This window comes from Chenopodium album, chromosome 9, assembly GCF_948465745.1.
Source record: "Chenopodium album chromosome 9, dcCheAlbu1.1, whole genome shotgun sequence".
Classification (NCBI taxonomy): Eukaryota; Viridiplantae; Streptophyta; class Magnoliopsida; order Caryophyllales; family Amaranthaceae; genus Chenopodium; species Chenopodium album.
In genome coordinates this window covers 3,620,542-3,635,733 of record NC_137842.1, presented here as the reverse complement: position 1 = coordinate 3,635,733, position 15,192 = coordinate 3,620,542, and the positions used below count along the sequence as shown (strand labels likewise).

Here is a 15,192-nt window from a genome sequence, read left to right as displayed (position 1 = left end):
AAAACTGAAAATTCCGATCAGAAATTAAATAAATAAATAAAATGAAACGCATATAATGTCAACCGTCAGATCAGAATAATATCAACGGTCATTATCCAATCTCATTAAGCTATGCTCAAATTCAAGTTTAGGACTCGTGATCATTTTTCGTTAGTTTTTCAAAAACAAAATGACAAAGAAAAAAAAACATAAACACGTAGAAATTGTTTTATTTTTGTCATTTTGACCAATTTTTGATTCACAGATATATCATATGATTTTATAAAACAAAAACCAAAAATATTCAAGAAAATTATAGCGATACTAAATAGTAAAATAAACCTTACATGCAACGTGCCTGATTTATTAAAAGGATTTTTTTTTTTTTTTACAATAACCGCAAACAATGGTTGGTGATTTAGTAATAACCACCAACAATTTTTTTTTATTTTTTTTATTTATTTTTTTTTTTTTTTTTTGGAATTTACCACCTACATTTTATAAAAATGATATAACTTCTCACCATTTTGAAAGATAACGTCATGGTAGATTGGTAGGTCCACAAATGGTATTCTCTCATTTTGCCTCCTTTTCCTTCCTTCCTCTCTTGATATTGAGTCATTCTTCTTCATCTTCTCTTTAATTTTGCATAATACTAAAATAGAATCGCTAAAATAAAATTAAAATTTTTTTTAAAAAAACAAATCATCTTACGAAAAAAGGTATGTTTGCAAAATTCATGTTCAAGACAACTTAATTTAGGGAGTTTTCAATTAATATAAGGATTTAATCAATTTAGGAATTTGATTATATATGTTGTTGAAATCAATCAATTGAAATGCGAGTTTAATCAATTTTAATTAGTTGTAAATTGTAATCAAATTGAAAACCCTAAATCCTAAATTCAATTCAATTGAAAACCCCAAATTAATCTCAAACCCTAAACTAGTAATTAAATTCACAATTAAAAACCCTAAACCAGGTCATAAATTCCCAATAAAAAATCCTAAACTGGTAATTAAATTCTCAAAGTGAAAACCCTAAACCCTTAATTCAATTGAAAATCCCCAAATTAAGACCTAAACTCAGCAATGTAGCAAAAAATAACCTTTTTCGTGGAATAAATTGGAGTGACAAAGTAAGAGAAATTATTATTAAAACCTAAATTTTGTTTCTAGCCATTCGATTTCTAGCTATGCCCCAATTTAGATGGAAATGGAAGAAGATGGAAGTGAGGACGAGAGAAGAAGAAAGAAAACGGAGGAAAATAGCAAAGATTACGTCATCTTTGAGGGGTTGGTCAAAGTAGTGAAAAAAAAAAACACCAATAATTATTGGTGGTTATTGTCAAAAAAATTGTGTCTTAATAAAATTTATCAATCTTTGTATAGGGGACTAAGGTCATTTCATCTAATAGATTTGGGGTAGTTTTGCCAATTCTTCTACCTATCTTCGCATTTACAAGATCTTCGTAAGTCTGTGTTAACATCTGTCTGAAATTATATGCTTTATTTAAATAATATTTCACTTAATTTTCCGTATTATATAATTTTCTTGTAAGTGATGGCTTTCACATGTAATAGCTCAAGTAAGGGTTTGTTCTCATTTATTGAACTAAACTGAACTGAACTTAATTGTTTATGAGAGAAGGAAATTAGGGATTGAACAGAACTAGATTGAAATTAATTCAGCCGAAGAGAACAGAACCTAAATTGTGACGAATAGACTATGAAGATAAATCTAAAGATTACAAGTTCAAAATAATTAAGACTACAAGTTCAAAATAATTCTCTACACTAGAGTGGATTAAATAGTATATTTGGTAATACTATTAAATGGAAATCTAACTTAAAATGTTCATTATAAATTCAAGTCTTTATAGCTTAGTGTAGAGATCCGTCAAATTGTTGTAACATATTAACTTGTAACCTGAAAATTAGGGTTTAACAAATCACTATTTACTGCATATATGTCTGTTGTAATGGGTTTATGAAAGGTTGTAGCTTGTAATATCTCATACATCTAGACCTTTAGTAAAAAAAAAATCGTTAAAATGCATATATGTTGTAAGGTTGTAACGTGTAATGTCTCACACATCTAGACCCTTAGCAATTTTGATCATTGATTATAATTAAACCGTAGTTCGATTCGTCAAATTGCAATAAATATCTTAATTTTCAACTTGAACCCAAATTTAAATACAAATTTTTCCTTAAAATTTGACCATCCTCATTATATTGGTGTTTGATCATCCTTAAATAAAGTCATTTGCCATAAATAGGGAAAGATTCGCAACAAAACATGTCGTTGCAATTTATTATCAAATATATTACAACGAATATTATCGTTGCAAAAAATAAGTGTGAAATTTCAAAAACCTTTGCATACCCCCGGTTTACAATAATTTTATTGTATATCGAACATTTTACGAAAAGTGGCTTTTTTTTTACAAAAGTGACCCATATATATTTTCACAAAAGTAACTTTTTTTCACAAAAGTGACCCCTTTTTCACAAAAGTGACTTTTTTTCCACAAAGTGACCTTTTTTCAAAAAAAAAAAAAAAAAAAAAAAAAGCACTAATATCTGTTGACGTCCCCATCATATCCATTGGTGGCGGGTTGCATCCCTGTCATTGCATTTACATTAGCAACACATTAATCGCAGTACAAAAATTCAACAAAACAGAGAAAGTAAGGAATTTTCATCAATAACCACTATCATCCGCTTTAAATTCGAGAAGCATACATAATTTTTATCAAACTTTTTTAAAATAGAAAAAAAAAATACACTAAAACCGGAATAATTCGCTCAAAATGATAATGTAACGCATGTACAAATCCAGTCAAAATAAATTCTGAACTTTCAAAACAAGCATCTTAGCTTAATTCTGCAAAAACAAACTCAGATCAAGTACTATTAATTAAATAACAAAAATCTGAAGACATATAGAGATAAATCATAAAAGATGAAGAGAAAATGAAAGAGTAAAGAAAAAAGAGAGAAGGAAAGCAAGAGTAGAGAGAGAAATTGAAAGAAAGAAGAAAGAAAGATCTAGAAAATGAAAATTAAGGAAGAAGGTGCAAACAGACAAATCATAACTTACTTTATTTGAGCCGATTTACAATAATGCTATTGTACATTGGGTGTTTTATAATATTTGTGATGAAATTTTCATACACCCACACTTTATTGAGTGGTGGAGGGAAATGATAATCCAATCACGTACTAATAAAAAAATCTAGATTCAATTGTGGTTCTTGTAAATGACAATGTGTTGGTTTAATTAATTCATCTTCTTTTTAATCCATGTAAATAATACTGTTTAGAGATTTTAAATACAATATTTGTGGTTTGATATTTCCAATTAAAGTTTATAACTTTGATGGTTAATTCAAATATAGATAAGTCGTAAACCAAAGTTATTTAAATTAAATTTGATCAAAACAAATCTATGACTAAAGTTGATCTTTCAAACAATCTTAGTTGACATGATACATACTTGAAATCTAATTGACCCACTCAATCCAACTCAAATCGGACAACTCATCACTCAAACACCACCAAAACAGAACCTTATCTGAACATCACACAATTTTTCATGTGAAAAATTTTCTTAAGAGAGTAGTACAAGTGTACAACAATAGAAATAATAGATTAGAGAAATTGTGTGTAGGTAGAACCGTAGAAACTCTTATCATGGTAACGTAGAGAGACTCAGAGAGTGTATAAGAAGAAGGATATTGTTCTCAAATAATACCCAACATACACCTAATATTTATAGGTGATGTATGGAGCTGAAAGAAGCGAGAGAAAACTTCTACACACGTTCTTTATAAATTATCCACATAAATCTTGAATTTTCATGAGCATTCACCAATTTCTTTTTTTTTTTTTTTTTTTTTTTTTTTTTGACAACATAGTAATACATTACAGTTAATTAGTTAAACCTGCAGATTAAGATCAGATAAAGAAGTGTGAAATGAAACATGAAGAGTGATAGAATCCACTTAGTTTTTTTTTTTTTTTATAGGATGTAATAAAGCAGTGATCATGAAGGTACTAGACAAAGCCTCCATTTGAAGCAAGCTTTTGTAAAGGTCATTCTTTGATGTAAACCATGTGCACAAAAGCAATTCAACATAGAATAAAATGGCAAAATGTAAAAGAAACATAAAAGTGACAAATTAAATTAATTATACACTTATGATTTCACCTTATGTTTCCCACAAAGGATATTTTTTTTAAAAAAACTACCATCGTATATTAGGTCACGATCTAAATTTAGCAAATCAACCTCATAACAATAGTGACAACTTAACAAAGAATTTACGATGCGATAAATATAAATCAAAATAAATCACAAGGGTACGTCGATTGTGACCAAGAGAGTACAATATTATTTAGCAACAAAGAGACTATTTACTTATAACCTTCTTTCTAAAAAAACTAAAGTATGAATCATTATCTTCACTTAATTATGTATTATTTACTTGTTGTCCAGCTCTAAAGTTCTGAGACCCTGCAAGATCATCATACAAGTAGCAAATTTCCCAATTAAATGTTAATTAATTAATAAAAGTATGCTTTTGTGATGAAGCATAAAATCAAATTTAGATCTCCACCAATCAGTTTACATTTTTGTTCACTAATCACGTGTAGTACTATATTGATTAACTAGCCTAAACTTTAGATATTATTCCCAGATAATACATAAATTCCCTTCTAATTAATTTGCTACGTTTTCATTTTTACACTTATTTTGATCATTAATATCTCTATTCATGTACGGAGTATTAATTAATAAAATCTACCGGGTATAAAAACTACAAGGTATTTCTTCATAAAAACAAAAAAAAAAAACAAAAAAAAAACTAAAGGGTGTTAAAAAGTTTTATATTTACTGAGACTAATTTAAGCTTACAATCTTGTAAAAATTCACACTTATTTTAATAAATAATAGTAAAAATGGATATTGTTAAAATAGGGTATGTATTATGTAAATAGTACAAAAGTTAAAATGTCGAGATTAAAAGAAACGGGAAGCATTAAAGTATAAAAAAAAGGGATGATGGATAGTACATCTCATCTAGCTTAGCTTAAGCTTTTGGGGTTGACAGATTCCCTCCAATCTCATGGCTTACATCTTTATAAGGTATAAATAATTAACAATAAATCATAATTCTGTTTTCTAGTTTCTTGCTGTTGAAGCATGGAAAGTATATGTAATTATAAGTAAATACTTGCTAATATTAGTGGAAAATAAGCACATTAATGGGCATCACAGGGGAGCTAGTTAGGAGTGTCTTCTCCAAGAGCAGGTCCATTAAGACTCATGAAAATAATGTAAGTCATCCGTTTCCTAAACACAAACTCGAAAACCGGGATTTTAGGGGTTAATGGAACTATGTTTGTTGGGTACTTATATATTGCTAATTCTTCTATGTTAACTGATATCAATTTTGTAGATGAAATTCAATGCTGGAGAAAAGAAAAGATGGAAAACATCAGTGAAGTCATACCTGTGTGGGGATGAATTATTCGATTCGGTTATAGCAGAAGAGGATTCAGCTTCTGTTAAGAGTTCAGCAGCCACTGTTATGCAGATGCTTCCAGAAGATGGTCATTTAACTGAAGACATTCAAAGCCAAGATACATTTGATACCTTCAACCATGATAATTCAGACCGAGATCACTATAGTGTTAGTCACAGATCATTCGACGAAGATGCTGCAGCAACCATCATACAGTCAGTGTTTCGAGGCTTTAAGGTAAGTTCAACCTACTACAGTTTACTGTCATTAAGACATTACTGTTATCATTAGCCGAGTCTAGCGTATCTGGCATAAGTGAATTTTATGTTTGGCTACTTGTACATGTTTTGTATATGCAGGTCAGGTGTCTGAAGGAGACTGCAGGTTTTCAGAATGACATCGGTGAGGGAATAAAGAGTCCTAGCAGGGATTCTTTGGCGACATCTATTGAAGTTCAAACCGGGAATTCAACTGGGGTCGTTTCAGTGCAGGAAGAGGATCAATCTGTTTCTACCAAACTTCAGCATAAACCCAAATATTCAGCTTATAAACCTAAGGTTACGCGATTTTAACCCTACTGCATACCTCTGAGTTTACAGAATATTTATACTTACCACCATGCTGAAATTAAATGGTGATTTTAGTGTCAGTTCAGTACTTAGTTTTACTAATCCAAGAATGGTTTCCAAAACTGCATTATATCTTTGGAACTTGAAAATCTTACTTTTTGTTGCACACGGAATAAACAGGAAGATTGGGATGACAGCATATTAGACAGTACAAAATCGAAAATGAGGTATCAGAACAGACAAGAAGCAATGACACGGCGAGAGAGAGCACTGGCATATGCCTTCTCCCAACAGGTACACTGCCTTCCAATAAAGAATCAATTGTATTTCTATGCACATTACTCCCTCCATAGTCCATCCCACAGTACTACTTTGTACATCAAGGATATGTATGCATAAAGATTAAGGAGATTGAAACAGTAGAGATTTTTTTTAAAAAAAAAACAGTAGAGTTGGTGTAGGGATCCAAAGGTTGTAACACTACTGTCCTGTGTCTTGACTTTTGACGAGAATAATTTGCTCTGGTAACATTCATTCAGTTAAGAATCTGCTCAAAGAAGAAGCACACAAAATCTGATGACACTGAACCAAACATGGGTTGGAGCTGGCTTGAACGATGGATGGCCACTCGCCAAGTAGAAGTTTCCCCTGTGGAAGACTACACCAACAAGCAGCTGATCAATAGTGAAGCAGAAACTTCTACAAAAATAAGGCCTTTCCCAAGGAAAAAATTTCTAGACCTATCATTTGATGAAAAGGAGAGCTGTGGTTCCAATGAGGTACCTATCCCAGTTCACAATTCACCAAATCCAGAGAGTGAAGATAAATATGGCCGCGAGTCATCTAAACATAGGCTGAAGGCTCCAAGAAGTATTTCCAGAAGAAAAACTGCACCAACTTACCACTTGCAGACAGAGTATTCTAAGGTATCATTTATCTATTCCTAAATCTTAAGCTAATGACACAATTGAGAGACACAAATTTTGTTCTTTTGGTGGTGGAGAATAAAGGAATCCCAACTCATAAAGAAACTCCAAGGCGATTTACCAAAAGGTAACAACAACTATAGCGTCCAACCATGAGAGTGATGGAGGTGAAAATAAAACCTCCAGCCTTTTGGTTGGGAAGCAGGACATTTGATTCTCACATAATAAGACATTCAATTTAAGCCCAAAATATGACATGATTAATTTTAGTTTTTGCATTTGGTGATATTTCAAACACTGATTAAGTTTGTCCGTCCATTTTGAAACAGGTAAGCAAGAAAGATAGATCAAAAGAAGCTGAGAAGAACAGAAAGCAGAAGGCCAAGCAATCAAAAAGCAGCAGTGTTTGCAACGATGATGCATCTTGGTTACCATCTGATCATTCCGTGTCTGGTCAGAACTCCAAATCAGATCCCTAAAAAGCTGGCAGTAGTGTTTGTGGGTGTGTGTATATCAGAATACAAGCATTTTCAAGTACTGCAACTATAGATTAAGTCCTCTTGTAAATTGTACATTGGCAGCATGGTACACTTCTTGCAGTATTGTATAAGAATAGCCAACCATATGGCATGTTCATTTGTGTGCTTAAACTGATAAATGTCATGCAGTGACTAGGACTAGGAAAGAGACAGAGCTAGAGTTCAGTATTGCTCTAAGCAAATAAGACAATAATAAGGTGAGGAAAACTTAACGCGTTTAATTTCAGACAACCTATTAAGATAACTAAAACATATATATGAAAGGAAGAGATTATCTAATTAAATTTAACAAACGAAAAACTGCTAACGAACTGAGCTATAAGTTGTTGAAAGTACACCTCTAGAGTTCCAGGTTTTAGTTCCTTGATTTTGAGCCAAGTCAGTGCAGGCAAGACATTTCTGCCTCGTAACTAACATGGTTAACAGAGCAGAAGTTACTGGCTTGGAAACTCATTAAACATCAGAAAGTCCTCACAGTATAGAAAAATATGTGACTACAGATTGACAATTTTTCAAATGTCTAAGACGATTAAGAAGAGGAGTGTTGGCAGTAACGCTTTGCCCTCTTATTATTGAGCACAACTGCATTATTACAAAATTGATTATCAGTGTATTACAATGGCATACTCAAGCAGTTTCTACGTATAAAGTCTGGACTCGAATGTGGCAATTGCCAAATTCTTTTTATTCACATATACAGCTTTTAACAAATTCAAGATAACATTACCAATAAATAGAGAAATAAGATACACCTCAGGCAGGGAACTAGCCCAATAAGCATCGATAAGAATAATATGTTTCTGTTACAGAACTATTTGTAAAATGGATATGAATATTCACTTTTACTTAAAGAATGTCGTGAGCCAAAGAAATTCCAACTGGATAGGACCTGTGTATTCTTGTTTTCACTTTCGCAGAAGAAACAGTTTTCACACCAACTGAATCAAGATCATCTAACTTGGAGCTTGTAATTGGTTTCTTCACAACACTTTCAAACATAGTTGAGTCCGTTAAGAATTGCAAGCCCTGCAAAAAAAGTGGCAAATTATATCAGAAATGCAAATTCATCAAAAGAGTACATTGAAAACTTCGAAACTTCACAAACCTTCCGAGAATTGTCTTCACATGTAACTTTTGGTGGGTCAAGCTTTGATCCGACATCCTACGAAAAGAAGAAGAAAATAAAGACCAAACATTGAAATGGAACTGTGTATTTCTAGTTTATATAGCTCTGACAAGAATTTTAAAAAAAAAACATCAAATTCCCTCCTGGCGGTTCAAATTTATATATGTAGGTGAAGGCCTATATATTTAGACCTTAAGTAAAAGCAGACCTCTGTCAGAAAATATTGCCCAAAGATATGTAATCTGTGCCAATTTGAGACCAAAACCCAGAGTGAAGTTGCATACTTCGTATATAACAAGGAGAACACAGATACATAGTTGCATACTTTGTATATAACAAGGAGAACACAGATACATGAGCTACAGGAATTTTGCCATTATTTTGCAGTCACTGAAAGTTAATTCTCCGCCCTCTCAAATTCATAAAGAAGGGAGTTGGCACAATCAGCCACTTCTAAAGGCTAAAGATCAAAGGTAAAAGGAGGAACCCTCTAACCTGAACAAGTTTAGCATTCAGTCCTCCTTTGATTCCTCCAGCTACTTGGCATAAATAGTATACACCTGAATTAGTCAAGTCCTGTGGCATAGGAAGAAGACAGGGGCCATAAATTATTCCAGGATCATTATAAAAATAAAAATAAAAATTAATGTAAATAAAAACTAAAAACAAGCAATTTAACATTAAGCACAGACGCCCGAAATGAGAAATGCACATACCTGTTTACTTTCAAGAAGTTCAAGCTTTCCTTCCTGTCAACACATGAACACAATTTTGCCATGAGATGAAAGCAATTTGGTGGATCCCAGGTACACTACAAGATAATATAGTAAATCAAAAGAAAAATGAACAAGTACAATATTGAACTTTTGTAATAAAGTGAAGCAGCTTATATAACCACAAAGGTTGGCTATGTTTTGGCAAGCTTTATGCTTACATCTAATTAGAAGTATTACTGCATCACATCTCATCCAAGTCACCAATTTTGATTATTTATTCCCTTTATACTCTAGAAGTAGAATGCAACTCTTTAGTTGCCCTACTAATTGGTACTCCATACTTGACAATACAACTAGTACAGATTGCAGCATTTGTCAGTATAATTACATGGAAAATTTTCGATGCCACATCCATGAAAAATATACGATCTCATCACATAAAACCCAATATCCCACAATTTTTAATTTATAGTGTCAGCCTCCCACATGAAATAACAAATGCATTTAAAAATGAGCTATTCAATCCCATTTTCTTCATCTTGCATGATCAAGGATCTCTCAAACTTTGGGACTTTTCTGAATCTTTAATGAGTTCATTAAATTAAAGTTAGAGATCACAGTTGTTAGAAGTTGCTGGGTGCAGCATTGAAAGATTAGAGTTCCAGGAAAGCAATATTCAGTGAGGATTCACACAAAGAGAACACAGTATGAAATATAGTGATCATACAAGGGCCTAAAGATTTCAAAGAGCCCCTTCAAGAAACTTAAAAACTTCCAAAAGGGTTAGTAAAAATATATATATGAGTATATATAAATCAAAAGGATTAAAAGTCCTCAATTTTACATCCTATCAACTATCATAGCTACAGCATCCAATAAAGTTGTAATCAACTAATTATAAGAAAATTAAATAGAAGATGTTCCCAAATAGCATAGATTCTAACCGATGGATCAGCCTACTTCCAAGTTCCAACACTCCCTCTTAAGACAACACATGGAAGAATCCCTCATAATAAGGGAGTTTCTCTCCAAGATACACTCACTATTGTTTATTTTAGCAAAATTGTTCATCTCAAATTCTAATAAAATTTACAAATCTTCATGAACATAAAAATTATATTTAGCGCAAGCAAGGTACTGAAACTCAAGTACTTTAGACTCTAACCACTTCCCACTAAGATTACCCAAGATGCAACTTTAGAGACAGTTTACTTAAAAAATCAGGTCTGTGACAAAACAGATTTCAATTAGCAGGGTTATCAACTAAAGGAGATCGCCTTACCAGTCCATTTACCATCTCCCGGATTGAGTCAATGTCCAAACCAATTTGGGAAATGTTTGACCTGACACCAATTACCTACATATGCATAAAAAGTGAACAGAAAGTAAGACCATCATACAAGCCAAAAGAAATTTATGATGGTCCAGATAATTACAAGGTACTTTATATTTTATAATATAGTTACCTACTTACAGCCAAATTCAACTATAAAAAGGCCTTGTTCACTTCATCTTATTTCAATTATTAAGTCCAAATAAGTTCAAACAAAACAAGTTCCAATAGATTTAGACATAATAAGTTTTTTCCAGAACATATTGCACACAAATAAGACTTTTCCAATGAAAGTAAGTTGAAGAGAACAGAGCCCAAGTCCTAGTAAAACAATGTTATACCCAACAATTGTAATAAAGGCATCTTGTGCTTAATATCCTCACAATCTTATAATATCGGTCAGGTGAAAACGGGCTCGATCAGGTTCGACTCAGTTTTTTTTTTCAAGCTTATTCAAGTTCAGGAAATTAACCAGGAGAAAACGGGTTTTGGATCATGAAATCTTGTTCATGACCCACTTTTTCAGGCCACGTCAAATATTGTATTGGTTTGAGCTACATTACTAAATGAAATAATTTAATTGAAAATCCATACATCATTATGTATTTGACCAGAGATCTCTTTCTGCTCTTCCAGCTTCCAATCCAAGGTCTCCAGCCTTTTTGATAAATGCTTTTTTGTCGTCTACAAGTACCAGCAAGTAGGAGTTAAAATAAAATCATGGGAAGAAATTCGAAAGCAAATAACTCTAAACTGTCTAAAGTCTAAATATTGACCAAGTGGAGATGAAACTAACTGCCAATGCATCAGTCAAGTTGTCCAGCTGTTTTGAAACACTAGCAACAGCATTTGCCATATTTTTCTTTGTAACAAACATGACATCTGAAAATGACAATCCCTGCAATGATGGCAAAGTACACATTATAGGAGAAAAAGACATAAAAATATCTCAAAAGATATAGAGTTTATGAAAGAACTTGAAAATAATTCAAAATAAAGAAAAGATTATCAACTGACACTAAAAGCTCATAAGTTTGACAGCATGGGTAATTAATCTGATAAACAAGTCTACTGCAAGTAGAAAAACATTATAACAATGAATTATAATGGCATGTAGGATATTGAGTAAAAAATAGACCTTCCACCACATGTAACAGTATCCCATTGCTCCAACAGCAGCAGCTGGCACCAAATAGGAACCATAGCCCCCTAAATTCAGCAAGAAGAAATGAGGGTATAATACATTAGTCGCAGAATAAGGTGGAATGACATCTTAGGAAATAAAACTCAGAAGAGTTCTCTATGCTATTATGCACAATGTATACCTATTACTAAAACATGTGTCAACTTTTCATTAAATAAAATCCCGCCTAGACTACTGATGACATCATCTCTTTTCCCCCCCTAAATTTGTCCTTCCAAGTTCTAAGACTGGCATATTTGTAACTAAAAATAAATGAAATTGTGACTACACGTTTCCCAAATAAAGAGTAACTTACCTCTTTCCAAAAAAAAAAAAATAATAAAATCATGCAACGCAAGGGGCTAACCTAGCCAGTGAGTATAATAGGTTGTAATCAAATAACATTGAAAATCTAATAAAAGTAGAGAAATGACAGTCCAAATCGATGGCTCTCTTGCATCAATAATGTCCTTTATTGATCTAACACAGTGAGAAAGAACTGCACTGCCTACTGAAGAAATTAAACAAGTCAAGCAGATTATCAGAAGATAGCAAAGAATCATAAAAGAGAATCAACTTACCACTAGAACCAGAGCTCCCATTCATAATAGTAATGGGATTTGATAGGGTTAACTCCCTAATCTCCTGAGCCAATTGCCGAACCTGAAGGTAACAAGAACAGCAAGTAAATCGCTATAGAAATTTATACACTATTATCAACAGCTCATTGAATCATTTCCATGGAATTAATTACTACTTGTTGGTGTTCTTTATAGCTAAAATAACCTTCTTTGTAGATGAAAACTAACAAAATTTCAAAAGAAAGCAATTAAAGCCACATGATGCATTTTGACCAACTTATACAGGCAGCTTACCTTGGTGAAAACTAAAAATTTCAATCATCTCTCTTATGTTACAATATTCATTGCATAAAGCTTGGTACATAGGTGATCCCCATAAGTAAAAAAGGCCCCCCAAAAAAAGCTACTTTCTCAAATCTTATCCACATCTTAGGAAAACCAATTATACCTGTGCTGCAAGAAGTGCGGGATCAATTGTGGTTGAAGAGATATCAACATCATTGATGCCTTTTATGAATTCCTGAAGTTGCAGAAGGACATCAGATAGTTGTCCATTCTTCAAAATTACTGAACCAGTCAAACCTATAGTGCAAGTAGAAAAATATAAGGCCGATAAAGTATATAGAAGCGTTCAACAGAAATTATTCGAGCATTATAGTCTTGGCAATGAATTTATACTTAATGATAATTGCGTAAGACAAATTTCCTCATGTACAGAAGTCTACACTCAACCTGATCATTAGCTCAAAAAAAATATTCCCATACAATGCATATTTATAATAACATAAACACAACAACCATACAAATACATTCTTCTTTGAATCCTAGATTAGGCCAGAACATGCTTTACACCCTTGTTCCTTAGGGGCCTGAGTGATAGCCTGCACATGGATTATTATGTTTTTCTTCATTGCACTAAGCAGAAGAAAGAACATTCTGATTTTAAGCTATTGCGTACTCACAATCACAAGCTTCAAGCAAGCATGAAGCACCCATCAACAGAATTTCTGGATCAAAAGTAGCAACAACAGCAATAAAATAAAATATAATAAAGAAGTCCATTGGATTGACCAGAACATAAATATATAGACCACATCTAACCCCCACCAGAAAGATAACAAAGTGTTAATATCAGCTGTCACTTTACAAATTCACGTAAAAATCATTTCTCCAAGCACTAGTTCTTCCCACCACAAAAGAGCCCCATTAAAAACCATGCGTCAGCTGCCATTCACAAGAAAGAAACATAACAGGCATCTAATTTTAGAAGGTTTGAGTGATATACATTGTCTTCAGTCCATCTACGTATGCCAAGGCTATTCAGACCATTAATCTTACTCAAGTATTTGTGTAAGACACTCGACACACCTAACATTGATATGGACACTTTGTAATTTCATTTTACTCAAACCAATAATTTAAATTTACACCTGGATACATATCTGTATCACAACACAGTAGCCAACTAGCTATATCTATGTAACCTAACAGTGTAACACAACCGGCTCCATCATCACCATAACCATGATTAGTTTGTCTAATATTCAAACAGTGCCAATAGAACAAAATAGTATAATCTAGAACCAAGTTAAGTTCAATTTGCTACCTATAAACTTGAGAATTGTCAACTTCATCAAAATAATCTACTCCAAACTGAAGATTAACCCAATTAAGCTTTCCTCTTCTAGAAAAGTAACTACGAACCACGACATTAGAGCAACAAAAATACCCACATCCAGAATTCCTGATAATCCGGTACTATCTACATCATTATCTCCCATTCTACCCCCTCCCCCAAGGACCCACCCAGCCCACCCCAAGAGTTGAGCTTCAGCACCTATATTCTCAGCTCAGCTTTTACCTAATCTAGCCACAATGGATGATAGGTGTTAATCTGATCACTCAAATAATACAATCATAACCTTCATACAATAGTTCAAATTTCTAGCACAATCATAATTTTTATAACACAAACAACCAAAAAAACATACACAACATTTCAAAGAAATTGACTTTATTGAACATAAAACTATGAATTTTATCAAAAACCCAGAAATGAAAACAAGAAACTTGGTTAAATTAATAGAGTGATTACAAATTTTAAGATGTGGGGCAATCAGAATAATGGAAATTTGAATTAGGTTTGACAGAACAAAGAAATATGAAAAAGGGGTAATTCAAAAGATTAAGAAAGAAAGAAAGAAGAGACCTGCTCCCAAAAGAATAAGAACTTTGGAAGGGGCAACCCCAGTTTGCATCGCCATCGCCATCGCCGAAATTGAGCTCAGCTTTCAGGCATAATATTGATGGGGTTGAGAAAACTTGTAATGGCGTTTCGATCACAGCTTGAAGTAAAAGTAAAAGACCAAGCTTTGAAACCAGTTGTTAGAAGTATGACGAATCAATGACATTACTAGTCTGTCCGAACATGAATCCATTTTATTTTTACCCAATTCAAATTATTTTTTGCCCAATTTAAATTATTTTTTCTCTAATGTTTATTGATTATTATTATGAAAAATTGTCCGAAATAATCCGCCGTAAAAATAATCCCGCCTTTAGATTATTTTTAGGAAAAATTGACATAAATATTAATACCTTTGCGCGGTCCGCCATAAATAAAACCTCCTTTTGATAATCCCCCAATAAAACGATCTTTGCACACCATCTTTCAAAAATAAGATAAAAAATCGGTAACTTGTTTAAT

The 15,192-nt window shown here is 32.6% G+C and overlaps 2 protein-coding genes across 2 annotated transcripts; one reads left to right on the top strand and one right to left on the bottom strand.

Annotated features, from left to right (window-relative positions):
- Window positions 1-5,109: 5,109 nt before the first annotated feature.
- Window positions 5,110-7,657, top strand: LOC145559408 (protein IQ-DOMAIN 33-like). The gene is made up of 6 exons (XM_081620833.1): window positions 5,110-5,324; window positions 5,447-5,749; window positions 5,872-6,069; window positions 6,262-6,375; window positions 6,621-7,007; window positions 7,337-7,657. The coding sequence occupies exons 1-6, from the start codon at window positions 5,253-5,255 to the stop codon at window positions 7,484-7,486; spliced, it is 1,224 nt and encodes a 407-aa protein (XP_081476959.1). The 5' UTR covers window positions 5,110-5,252; the 3' UTR covers window positions 7,487-7,657.
- A 433-nt stretch (window positions 7,658-8,090) lies between these two features.
- LOC145558273 (uncharacterized) lies at window positions 8,091-14,901 on the bottom strand. The gene is made up of 11 exons (XM_081619461.1): window positions 14,695-14,901; window positions 12,934-13,067; window positions 12,486-12,567; window positions 11,860-11,930; window positions 11,518-11,619; window positions 11,316-11,405; window positions 10,671-10,745; window positions 9,389-9,421; window positions 9,168-9,248; window positions 8,652-8,708; window positions 8,091-8,572 (listed from the first exon to the last, which is right to left on the bottom strand). Exons 1-11 carry the CDS (start codon window positions 14,753-14,755, stop codon window positions 8,393-8,395), a joined length of 966 nt encoding a protein of 321 aa, XP_081475587.1. The 5' UTR covers window positions 14,756-14,901; the 3' UTR covers window positions 8,091-8,392.
- Window positions 14,902-15,192: the final 291 nt, after the last annotated feature.